The following is a 13,655-nucleotide window of genomic DNA, read 5'->3' on the forward strand; positions in this document are numbered from 1 at the left end:
ACCTAACAAGAGATTTACAGAGTGATCTAGCGCCATCCACTGAGCCATTTTGAAGGTCTAAATTTCAAGACTTGCTCAAGGTCAAAAAGTCAATGTTCATTTCAGAACCAAAACATATGATGTCAGGGTCCAAATTGAAGCTGTGTTGTGAAAACGAAACAGGTCACTAGGATCAATTCAGGTCCAAAAGTCATTTCGTAGACCATAACTTTGCATGTAGCTCAAATTTAGCTGTATCTTGAAACTGTTGAAAGCAGGTATTAGGTAAAAATCATGTCAAATTTCAATTCAGAACACAAAAAATATTCATGTGGCCAATTGAAGCCTGTAATTGAGAATGTGAAAGTAGGTCACAGGTCAATCTCAAGATCAAAGTTCATTTTGTGACGACAAAACTAGATGTGTTCAAATATGAAGCTGTAGCTTGAAATGTGAAAGTAGGTCCTAGTTCAAAATCAAGTCAAAAATTTGTTCGGACACAAAATATGCAAGTGCTCCAAACTTGAAGCCTGTACCTTATCGGGAAATGTGAAAGAGGTTCATTAGGTCAATCTTCAGTCAAAGTTCATTTTAGTACAAAAATATGCTTGTGGTACAAATTTGAAGGCTGTAGCTCAGAATTGTGGAAGTAGGTCACTAGGTCAAATCAGTCAAATTTTATTTTGGAACAAAAAAACTATGCATAGTGTCCAAATTTGAAACCTGTACCTTCAAAAAGTGAAAGTAGTTCACTGGGTCATAACAAGGTCAAAGTCTTTTTTCTTACACTCCTATGCGTGGTCCAAATTTTGAAGGCTTAGTTTAACAGAATTGAAAGTAGTACTAGTCAAGATCAAGGTCAACTATGTCAAGTTCATCTGCCACTCAAACTATAGCTTGTTCCAAATTTGAATGATGTAATGTATGGACATGAAGATTCTATTTTTCCCTATTAAGTCTTATAGAAAAGTTGACCCTGGGGCGGGGCCAAATTTTGACCCAGAACGGGTATTTGAACAAACCTGTAGAGAAACCACAAATGATTCTACATTAATAACTAAATCAAAGTCATAGTATTGTGGTTTGGACAAGAGATTTTTAAAGTTTTTTCCCTATGAGTCTATGTACACCATTGACCCCAGGGGAGCCAAATTATGACCTAGGAATATTTGAACAATCTTAGTAAGGACATAGATGATGTCATATACAAAATATCAAAGCTAGGCCTGTTTTGGAAAGAGGTTTTTCAAAGTTTTTTCTTATAAGTCATATAAAACATTGTGATACCCCGTGTGGGCCATTTTGACCCCAGGAAATATACTGAACAATCTGTAGAGACCACCATTTTGTTCATCCCAAATATCAATAGCCCTGCCCTTTGGTTTTTTGGACAAGAAGATCAGAAACCGATATAAACTGTGTTCCTTGCCAATATGCCTTGACTTTGACTAATACTCAGATCTAATTGGGGTATTCTGCTCGTCTATGCCAACCATACTATCAATTTGTCTGAACTTGGCTTAACGTTCTATGAATTAATTGCCTGGAAAATTTCATTTTATGTTCCGGTACTGTACCTTGACATTGTATACTGACCTCAAAATCAATGAGGGTCATTTGGTATGACACCTCCCTATCAACTTTTCGTACCTAGGCCTAATTGTTCTTAGTTATCATCCGAAACGTTTTAAAATGTCAGGATCACTGTGACCTTGACCATAACAAACTGACCTCAATTCATAGGGGTATTTGCTGTCATTACACCTCCCTATAACTTTCATGATCCTAAGTCCAAGTTTTTGAGTTTATATCATCCGAAAACCGTTTTACTATTACAGGTCACTGTGAACCTTGCCTTTGCATTTTACAGACCTCAAAAATCAATAGGTTCATATCTGGTGAAGACACTCCCTATCAACTTGTCATTGATTCTAGGGCCAGCGTTCTTGATTTATCATCGAAAAAATGGATTGGTTCTACATTTCCACCGACAACGACCCGACCGACAGACCTACCGACGCGACATCTGCAAAACAATATACCCCTCCTTCTTCGAAGGGGGGGGGCATAAAAAGGTTCAATGGCTTTCTTATGCTCTAAATTATTGTGCTAGTACACAAATGTGTACATTTTACTGTGCTTTCACTTACAACATTACAGAAAAATGTTAGTTGTAAAAAAATTGTTCATACATCTGCACTATAAACAAAGTATTAACCCTAAATATATAGAATAAAGGTACTTGCGCACAAGTTTGGAGCAATAGAAAGCCATTGAACCCTTTTCTGTTTTAAACATTGCATTAAAACATAATTTTTTGGACTTCAAAAATTATACATCATAAAAATCTGAAAAAGGGAAGTAATTCTAACAAAACTGAAGGCAACAAAGTTATTTCTATCTTAATATGCATCATATGTTATGCTTAATAAATGGACCAAGTTTGAAAGAAATATCTTCATTATTTTCCGAGAAATATTAGTTTTTATGTTGTAAGCCCGATCGGGCAATGTTACCAGCCTGATTAACCAACATAACAAAATATAAACACGACTTGAGACCAAGTACCTGAGGACTTTATTATGGCCCCAACAACATGGCATGCTGTTGTGATAAGTACTAAACCTATAAGAAGGTCCTTTGGAATTACAATATGCAACAAAGAGATGTAGCAGCATGCTTGGTTTGATTCGAGTCTATTCAGGAGAGATATTGAAATAAGCCTTGATTTTTCAAAACTGATAGCAAGAAAATTTGACTGATTAAAGATAGAGTCAATTCTAAATTCTTTTCTTGGACAGATTTGAAGAATTTCGTCCCTAAGAATAATATTTCTTATAAAGAAAGGGAGTCAAAGTTTATTACATTTTTGCACATAGAAAACTTTCTACACTTTTTTACATAATTAGGTGGGCATGATCTGATTTTGTGACATTGTCAAGGTTACACATAACCTTCTTTAATATCAGCAACCGGTACCCTTGAATATTACAACTCCTCACATTAAGGAATTATTTTATGTGTCAATTAGTTTATCAAGATATCAAATTTTTTTATTAAGATATTTAATCTTTTGAAAGATAGTATGTTGCAGGTTTTATCAATGAAATCACAGATTTCTATTTATTTGTGGGCATACTTACTGTGTGTTATCGAATATAAATGTTATGCCATGACTAAGGGAATCACGAACTTGTAGAACTGCCTCATTATAATATATAAAACTGAGATAGATGCAAACATGACAGATCAAAATATGACTGATATTTCATAAAGATTCAAACAGTCAAGTTAACACAGTTGCTCAGCTTGAAATCAAGTTTTCAGACATTTGCACTGGCACATGTCACAGAAGTCAACTTCCAGAGTTTCAAGTAATGAATCAGTAATGGCAATTGGTAATTTCTGTGCCATCACATATTTTTGTTTGGTGTTTTGTCATTCCCCAGCCAATAATATATCTCATACCAGCACCTGACTTTCCACTCATACCTGAGAAAGCTAAAATTTCATACAAAGAATACTTAAACAGATATTTCCAATTATCATTACTGGTTCACTACCACACAAGTATCAGTAAGCTAAAGGTCATAATGGCAGTTTGTTAAAATGTAGACCTATCTAAGAGTCACCATCAGTAACCTATATGGGCCACTCCTCCAGAAGACTGTTAGTGGGAGGATAGTGCAACATCCTCCAATTCCAGAAGCTTCCCTGGTTCTTTAGTGTGCTGGCTGTAAAACACCCATACACAGACCTCTTATCCCAATGTTAGTAATTTTATGTTGGAGGAACTGAGATTCAAACTCGTGACCCCTGGTTTTATAGTCAGGTAGTGTTAGCACTGGACCACTGTGTCCGCTTTAAAATGGCAATGGGGCCAAAAATTACAGTAGGGCTAAAATGGTAAGGAGACTGAAAATGTTTTTTTTTGCCAGCAGATGACCAAACTTATTTTTGCTCATGAAGCTGTCCAAGTTGATCAATTCATTTTCTTGAAGGACTCTGACATAAGTCAGGTAATGATAAAAATTTAAGAAGTTTTAGTAATCACAAATTAACAAGATTCCTTACAGTTCATACAGTTTTGAGACCATGATATGCAACTGTCACATATTGCTATACTTTAAGTTCTATATTTATTTGATCTGATTTTGCATGCTATTAATGTAACAGATTTCTGAAATGACAAAGGCTGCTGTAGGAATCACAATCATTTTAAGGTTGCATCTCAGCACATGCTTTCCACTGGCATAGTAACCTTTACCCTGCTAAATTTTTAAAATGGACTGGTCTATCATCCAATTTGGGCAGTACCATTTATTATTTGAAGGGGCATTTCCTGAAAATTTACTTACTGAACAGTGAACAGTGAATAGTGCAGTCGCAAAGGCAGAATCACTAGCCAACATGAGGCTAAAGGTTAATGAAAATGCATGTTTTTCATATTACAACATGACATAATACTATGTGGACAATAGTACTAGCCAATCAAGACTATAGAGATCATTTTATTTTCATCAAAAATATCAATACAATAATAAAACATACAATAAAATATTCAAAAAACTCTGCAGACAAATGAAATGTACTGAAGAAGTAAATATACAAAGAACTTACATAGAAGTCCCATCTTTCCAATTTCATAGTATAAATCATATTTACAAAACTTAATGACATACATACAATAGAAGTTTACAAGAAATGGCTGGCAGTAGCTGGAGGAGACAAAGATTCTAACGATGATAAAAATATGTTTTTTATATTTCACTCACATGCATAATTAAAACAGACATTATTTCTTACTATGACTATTTCACAATTTGCATCATTCTACTAAACCTTCTTTTGTTTGTCTGGTTAAAGAATCACCTGAAAACTGCTTTAGAATGTGATATTTGAGACAAGCTATGAGAAAACTAACATAGTCCACACAGTCCGGTCAGGACCCATGCTGTTAGCTTTCAAAACCTATTGCAATTAGAGAAACTGTTAGCGTACAGCACGGATCCTGACCAGACTGCGGGGATGCGCAGGCTAGTCTGGATCCATACTGGTCACAAATACACTATCTTGGTTTTCTCATGGTGCGGCTCATTTCTCTTTTCTTTTTTTATTTTATAACTATGCAAGAAAATTACTTTTGATCTGTCACATGGTTTATCGTGAATGGTAGCTTCATTTTGCAAGATCTACATGTGAACCATACACCATTTTAAAAGGTCTCCAAAGGGTGGTAAAAGAATCTTTTTTAAGCAAGAAAAATATCGTTTCCAATTGTAAAAAGCAGGAAAAATCATAATTTTGAAAAATATTTATTTTTTAGAAATTGTATAAAATGTTTTCATGGAAATGTTACTTTCATGCTAACTAGGAAATACTTAAAGTTTATACCTATCCATTCACAAATAGTCAAATTCTTTCTTTTAAATTTTTGATATCAAAGTGGCTAAAATTTACAATGAAAAATACATTATTTTTTATGATAAATTCAGAACTAATCAAGATATCATGGACTTTAACCTTTACACTGCTAAATTTCTAAAATAGACTGGTCCATCATATTATTTGGGCAGTACCATTTATCATTAGGAAGGGGTGTTCGCGGGAAATTTACTTGCTGAATAGCGAACAGTGCAGACAATGATCAGCCTGCAGATCTTGGTCTGCACTGGTCGCATGGGCATAATCACTTGCTGCCAGCAGGCTAAAGGTTAAAAAGTTCCTATTTGTTTTGCTTGGTTCAACATCACAAGGGCATGATTATAGGTCCTATGGCTACTTTCCAGCTTTTCATGGTGGAGAAAGACCTTAGGTGATTTCATCACAGACAGGCATCTGGGTAGAACCAATGACCTTCCATAAGCCAGCTGGATGGCTTCCTCAAATGAAAGAACTAGACATCCTAAGTGAGATTTGGGGCCTCCGTGGCCGAGTGGTTAAGGTCGCTGACTTCAAATCACTTGCCCCTCATCGATGTGGGTTCGAGCCTCACTCGGGGCGTTGAATTCTTCATGTGAGGAAGCCATCCAGCTGGCTTACGGAAGGTCGGTTGTTCTACCCAGGTACCCGCTCGTGATGAAAAAATGCATGGAGGGGCACCTGGGGTCTTCCTCCACCATTAAAGCTGGAAAGTCGCCATATGACCTATCATGTGTCGGTGCGACGTTAAATCCAACCAAAAAAAAAAAAAAAAAATAAGTGAGATTTCGAACCCACAGCAGTGAAGGATGTGCAGGCTGATCTTGGTCTGCCCTGGTCGCAAAGGCTGTGTGAGAATCACTTGCCAGCAACAGGCTAAAGGTTAAAGTCTCATTTACCCAGTGGTAAAAGTAAGAAATCCACGAAGACAACAAACATATATTACATTCTTCAGCCATTTTTTACAATTTCTTAATGTGACATACAAATGTTTATTTCACAAGAGGTCCATGATGGCTCTAGATTGCTCACCTGAGTTACACAGCAGCTGGGCTCAAAACATTCTTTTGAGCTATGGTTATGATTTAACTATTTTGGTAGAATGTCACAAAAGGAACAACTCCGTGAAATTATTCTGAAATTGAGCGATAATTTTCTAAGTGTCCTCTAAATACTAATAAGCCCAGCACAAGGTGGCCATCCTTTGTAGAAACAAACTCGAGGCACATCAAGATAAACTAGAGATGCTTTTGAGAAAAGCGCATGTCTCCCACAACTGCCCCATTGAAAAATGTCTAGTTTTTCTCGATGGCTTTGATGAGTGGACCCCATTGAAAAATGTCTAGTTTCTCTCGATGGCTGTGATGAGTGGACCCCATTGAAAAATGTCTAGTTTCTCTCGTTGGCTTTGATGAATGGACCCCATTGAAAAATGTCTAGTTTCTCTCGATGGCTTTGATGAGTGGACCCCATTGAAAAATGTCTAGTTTCTCTCGTTGGCTTTGATGAATGGACCCAATCAGTAATTCAAGGGCCATAATTCAAAAGTGCCTGGGCGGATTTGGCTAGTTATCGAACTTGGCCGGGATCTTATGGTCAAACACATTTTGTTCAAGTTTGGTGAAGATCGGATGAAAAATGTTTGACTTAGAGTGCGGACAAGCTTTGTGACAGACACACACACACACACACACACAGACTGGAGTAAATCAATATGTCTCCCACACCACTGTGTGGTGGGAGACATAATTATATAAAGACTTACTTCATAAATTTGACTGCAATTTGGTATGCTGGCATGTTAACTGTAAAGTGTATTAGCTATTTATCTTGAAAATGTTTACTAGAAATAATATTTTCGTAACAAGCGTCATGAAGACAGGGTAGAAAAATAACAGTGTAAACATGTTTGACCTAATGATTTTATGGAGAAAAATATTCTGACCAATTTTCACTAAGATTGGACCAAAAATGTGTAAACAATTATTTTCTTTGATCTGACCAAGTTTTTGAACCCACATGACCCAGATAAGAACTCATCAAAGATTTCATGAAAAAAAAGTGTGCCATGATGGCCCTATATCGCTCACCAGAGTTGATCTGGCCTACTGACCTAGTTTTTGACCCAACATGACCCACCTGACCTCGAGATATTCAAGACAAACATTCTGACCAAGTTTCATAAAGATTGGGTCACAACTGTGGCCTCTAGAGTTTTCACAAGGCAAGTGTTGATGGCTGCTGGATTATGACTGGTCACAATAGCTCAACTTGAGCACTCTGTGCTCAGGTGAGCAAATAAAATACAGCATTTCTCTAATAATCTTGTTAAAAAAGATATGCCAGAAATTTTCACTTTGATAATCTATATTTTCATGGCAGTAACAATAAAATTATTTGTACTCAGATATTATGGTGGCACAAATGGGAGAAAACCAATATACATGTATCAAGGCAATAACTCAAGGATAAGAAATATTTTGCACTTTAAGAAAATTCCACCCTGAAATCAGAATTTCTGAAGCTAAACTAAGAAAAACAACTTAGTGCTTTTGAAGATGGGTAAATCTTACCTTGTTCATAAATCAAATAAAGAATGGTGGTAAATATTGACTTTATCATGCAGAACTGATTTTGTACATTAACAAGTATATACATATACACAAACAACAAAGAGTATACCCTAACTCATCTTGACTGAAATTTTTGTCATTCAATTTTTACCTTTACCCTGCTAATTTCTAAAAATTGACTGGTCTATCATTCAATTTGGACAGTACCACTTCAGGGCCTCCCCTGGGCCTCAGAAAGTTGTAGCCACTTTTTGAGGGAAATTGCCAAAATGAAGCTGAATTGCTGTTTGGCCACATTTTAATAAAATTCTTGTCACCACCTTCAAAAATGTGTAGCCACTTCTTTGAATTTGTAGCATTCGGCTATATTGGCGAATGGCAGAGGAGGCCCTGCACTCAAAAGTGATGTTCACTGAAAATTTAATGACTGAATAGCAAACAGTGCAGACCATTATCAGCCTGCATGGATGTGCAGGCAAACTTTGGCCTGCACTGGTCGCAATGGCAAAATCACTTGCTGCCAGCAGGCTAAAGGTTAAGTTCATTTCAAAGAGGTTACTTGAATTTTTGACTGTAAAAGTGTTAAGCAGCAGAAGCTTTCAAATGAAGATAATTAACTTGTTGTACAAGTTGTATGCCATCTGTTTAAGTGTGTATGTCTTAATATTTCTATTCTGAAGAAACATTTAAAATTCTAATGATCTCATGACAGCATCCTCGACTATTCGAAGGCTTGTCAGTAAAAATCAATTTTCTATCTAAGAATAGGTATATTGTCCTAATTCCTGTCAAAATTATGCATAACTTTGCCAAAATACAATTCAGAATAATGGAACATGCACCTATCACCTTGTTTTATACACCTCAATACCAGTGAAGTTTCTTATCTGTATCTGCACTGACTTTGCAATTTATATGCAAAACTTCTAAGTCCTGGAAGGAGGACTTTATTGGGTAACCTTGTTATTACCTGCAAGATGAGTATTATAGTATCCTCGAATGGTTATAAACTTGGTGTTATACTTTTGAAAACCTGTAACCTAACTTTACAGGTTAATAAGGGGCATAATCCTGGAAATATTGCCAGTAGGGGTAAACATCTTGTCACTCTACTGTACACTGTCGCTATGAGCAAGTACAGCAAGTAACAACTGAATATCTTAATGAAGAAAACATCGGACTTCCTAAAAAAACACAAGGTGGACGCCAATGCAGGGGTGAGTGTGATAGCTCTCCTTTTTCTTCAAATAGTCAAGCTAAAAATGTAAATATATATCATCAGCATATATTTTTATCAAACTTTTTTTAATGCCATGTTTCCCTGGTAATTATGTAACATTCATAATAATAGTAGTTTGAGCACTTTAAGTGCATGAAATGCACTTTCTTTTAGCTGTGGATTATGACCACTGAAACATATACAGAATGTGGAATAACCCGTGAAGACTCAATAGCCATTTTTGTATACACGTTCATGATGATCCATCTGACTCCACTTCAGCTGTGCTTGATTTATCATGTAAGAGAACATATTCCCTTGAACTAAAACCAAACTTTATCACATCTTTTTCAATCAATTCAACATATCTCCGAGGTTCAATTTTTTTATTATTTACAAAAGTACCATTTGCTGATTCGAGGTCTATAATGTAAGGAGCAATTTTATGCGCTCTTCTTCCATCCTCTTTCTCATAAGGAACCATTCTATACTGATAGACAGCATGCTGTTTGGAGCATGATGGGTGATCCACAGGTATATCAGCTACGATTCTGTCTCTACCAAACAAGTATGCACTCTGACGATGCATGTGAAATGGTTTCAAGGCTTCATCATTCTTAAAAGGGTACAATCTCCATCTCTTCTTTGGCTTCCTTGCCTCCGGAGGTTCATTATATTTGATCACTACCCCTTTATATGTGTTAGTATCTTCTGTAAGTTTTCCAGATAATTCAAAATCTGGTTTGTCTTTTGGCGCAGCAGCTTCACTGTTGGCTGCACTATTTTCCTGATCATCCCTGCGACCATAGCGCTGATGTTCCGACAAATGTTCTCGTTTTTGACGATTATCACGTCTTCGCTGATCGTTATGTCGCCTTTCGGCCCTTTGTTGTCTCATCTCCTCCTCGCTGTCCGGTTCCTGCTTCATTCGAACCATGTGCTCTCTTTTGTGTCTGTGACCATGACCATAATGGTGTCTGCCATGTTTCATATCAGCTTGGTCATTTCTTTCTCTCTTGATATGTTTCTTGTGTCTTCTGTGTGTTTCAGCATCAGACTCTGAAGTGACCGGTTCCTGTTTTATTCTGTGTCTATCTTCAAGTTCTTCAGAACTTTCTGATCTACTTCTGTGCCGGTGATGTTTTTTGTGCCTTTTGTGGGAGGCCTGAAAAATATAATTTCATACTGACTGATTTGGCAACAACAGTTTCTGACATTTGACTGTTTGAACAATCCTTGAAAGTGAATGAAAAATTATTTAAGGTGACATTTCAGTGCTTTATTTCACCTTCAGTGTAGAAGTCGGTGCCCATAGGAGTAGGAAAATCCCCATGTGATAATTAGACAAGAGGAAAATTCACATCAAAATAAAGGGGTATTTTGATAACAAAAATTGCCAGCAGAGGAGATCCCTGCAAAAGTTGATAAGTTTAACAAGAGCACATTCTGAACGTTGGGGGGGGGGGGGGTGTAATTTTTTCATGTTGAATGTTTGATGACTTGGGGTTGGTTAAATATAAAACAGAACTAAACTGTAACAGTACATGCCCATCCACAGTAAATTACTTAGACTTTTAAAATACTCTACTTACTGAGCAGACTAGTTATCACATTTTTTTTCAATTTCAGCTAAATCAGGGGCCATAACTCAAGGGCAACATCACCCTGATTAAAAAATTATCAAACATGAATAATATACTAAAGAGCTGCCAAATGCATTAAAACAAAATGAAATAAGGAAAAAAACGTTTTTTTATCATTTAATTTATCACAGGAGTCGGAAATTCCAGAAGTCGCATTATAAATATTACACTCCTGTATATCAAGTTAAGACTATTCTATATAATTATATGGGGATATTTTTTAAAAAGATTAATATTAGAGTCTAATAGACAGACTTTCAGACTCCAGTGATTTTACCTTCTATTTTTACATTAAATATTAACAAACCGAGCAAATTAACCTTTAACCTGCTGACGGCAAGTAATTCTGCCTCTACGACCAGTGCAGACAAAGATCAACCTGCACATCTGTGCAGTCTGATCATGGTCTGCACTGTTCACCATTCAGTCTGACAGTAAATTTTCAGTGAACACCCCTTCAAACAATAAATGGTATTGCCCAAATTGAATGATGGATCAGTTCATATTAAAAATTTAGCAGGCTAAAGGTTAATTTAGGAAATGATACATAAATGATAGTTTTTTCATGAGTTCAAATTAATTCACTACAGTATATTGATCTGCCATGTTGGTTTTGATTTTTGTTGTGGGTGTCCTATGTTTGCCAAATGTGAAAGGAAACTAAAGTAAAAGTTTAGTGTTGTTTCTTTTTGTAAGAGTGAAATTACCACACATAGTTGGATTTAGGTTGTAAATTTCCAGCATGACCAGGGATTCAGAAAGGAACTTGAAACTCAAAAGTTTTAAATGGTATGCTTTTACAGCATTTATGCTGATAGAAAGTGTGAGGCAACAAACTGGTTAACCAAAAAGTTGGATTTGCATGTGAACAAAACTGGACAGAAAACTTATTAAACGGTTGAAAACTGGTTGTGCCGGGATATACTTAATTTGTGACTTATCTGGGACTTGATCATCCTGCATAATGTCAAATGAAAACCTTAGAACATAATATCAGTCAGACCAAAACTGAAGTCAAACTCACCTGATGCGATCCTAGGAAATATTTAAATATTTTTTTTCATATGGGCAATATCTCCACTCACGTCTAACACTCGAAAGACCAAATAGTGGAGGAAATTTCTGACGAAATTGTCATCGCTGCCGATTTGGGTTTAAATGCTGATTTTGTTGCAAATATGAGAGGAATTCAACTAAAAGGTACATGTGTCAAAAGGGGATTAAATTCCTCATTGATTTATGTAAAAGGAAATGACCAGGGGTCCGGTAATCAATATACATGTACTGCTAAGTACTGAATTCCTAGTGTATAAGGTAACTGCTGGTAAAAGTTATAAAAAGTTGTCATAAAGTTGCTGTTATTACATTTTTTGTAGATATTTTTTTTTTAAATTAAGCTCACTTGGGATCGAGGCAAATCTACTGAATATGAATTTTTAAAAGCGATTTCCGGTATTCACCGTTAGATCTATTTATTTACTCAAGCAGTAAAATGAATTCAACAATTCAGGGGCACAATTCATGTCTTAAATACTAAAGAAAACAATAAGTTTATTATTCAAATTCCCAGTCCCAAGAAAAACTTTGATAAAACTTTATTATTTATATTAAAAGCTTCTGATTACAGGGTTGGCGTACAAACTGCTATTTATTATTTATCTAATTTGTGATTGTATAGATTCTACTTGTTTCCTATCACTTAGTTACAATGTATTTAAAACAATGAGAAAAATACGAGAGCAAACATTTGAAAACATTTCCCGATTTTAAAGACAACATACAGTCTCCTCTCTCAGTATTCATATTGTATTGATTACCGCTAGTAACTTACCAGACCTCTTGCCAGCCCTGTAGGGGTTGTCTAGAGGTCTGGTTACCGGAGCCACTGCCTATGTAAAAATTATTATTTTTCTGGTGATTTAAAACTATGTATGTACTGTACACGATTAACATTTACCGTGTCTACACGGCAATAAGCGCAAGCAATAAAACCAATAACTTTACATGACTGTATACTTAGTCCAAGTTCTCCAACAAATTTGATGTGACCCTAAGAAATTTTATACTTTACATGACTGTGTACTGTGATTTATCCTCCATTATTTTGGTCCTTTGAAGTTTTGACGTTAGATTGCCCTGTCCCAAATATAAAACAATCTTAACATCGAATTATTTTGACTACTGTGTACTGTGATTTATCCTCTTATTTTTTTGGTCCTTCGAAGTTTTGTTAGATTGCTTGTCACAAATATGAAACAATCTGACCATCATATTATTTTGACTATCCAAAACTGGTAGGAAATTCAGGATCCAAACATAAATTTTAACAATATGCTTTTCACTATTTCGGATAAAAACCATTTACAAATGAAAATTATGGAAATTCATGAAAATTATAATGAACAAACCTCAGGGCTTCCTGAACGATGTTTTCTATGGTGCTTCCTTCTCTTGTGATCATCACTGTCATCATCACTTGAAGAAGATTTTCGATAACGTTCCTTAACCATGGTTATCTGTTAATTTCAGTCAAAAAACGTCAAAATACACAAAATACGTTCTCCCTATTTTACCGGAAATCGCTTCTAGGTTTGATTGATTATAAATTTAAATGCGAAATGAACATATTCTGCTACAGTAATTTTTGATCAAACATTTTGCATTTTTCTGTAAGGTACTAACAGTGTCTGTATGAAAAAGTCATCTGTATTCTGAAATTAAGTTTATGTTGTTTAAAAACTGATGTTTTGCCTCCTGATGGATTAGAATATATTTTGATTTTGATTACAATCTAGGTTCATTTTTACAAGGTTCATGAAT

At 35.6% G+C, this 13,655-nt stretch overlaps 1 protein-coding gene across 3 annotated transcripts; it reads right to left on the reverse strand.

Annotated features, from left to right (window-relative positions):
* Positions 1–4,470: 4,470 nt before the first annotated feature.
* On the reverse strand, positions 4,471–13,435 carry LOC123551304 (smad nuclear-interacting protein 1-like). Of its 3 annotated transcripts, XR_008370537.1 has the most exons (4): positions 13,244–13,435; positions 6,195–10,357; positions 5,374–5,902; positions 4,471–4,999 (listed from the first exon to the last, which is right to left on the reverse strand). XR_008370537.1 is itself a non-coding variant. In XM_045340138.2 (2 exons), exons 1-2 carry the CDS (start codon positions 13,343–13,345, stop codon positions 9,446–9,448), a joined length of 1,014 nt encoding a protein of 337 aa, XP_045196073.2. In that variant the 5' UTR covers positions 13,346–13,435; the 3' UTR covers positions 4,471–9,445. The 3 variants fall into 3 exon arrangements, 1 of the variants encoding a protein (XP_045196073.2); XR_008370536.1 differs by having other exon boundaries at positions 4,471–5,902; XM_045340138.2 differs by having other exon boundaries at positions 4,471–10,357.
* Positions 13,436–13,655: the final 220 nt, after the last annotated feature.

Source organism: Mercenaria mercenaria, chromosome 4, assembly GCF_021730395.1.
Source record: "Mercenaria mercenaria strain notata chromosome 4, MADL_Memer_1, whole genome shotgun sequence".
NCBI classification, from domain to species: Eukaryota; Metazoa; Mollusca; class Bivalvia; order Venerida; family Veneridae; genus Mercenaria; species Mercenaria mercenaria.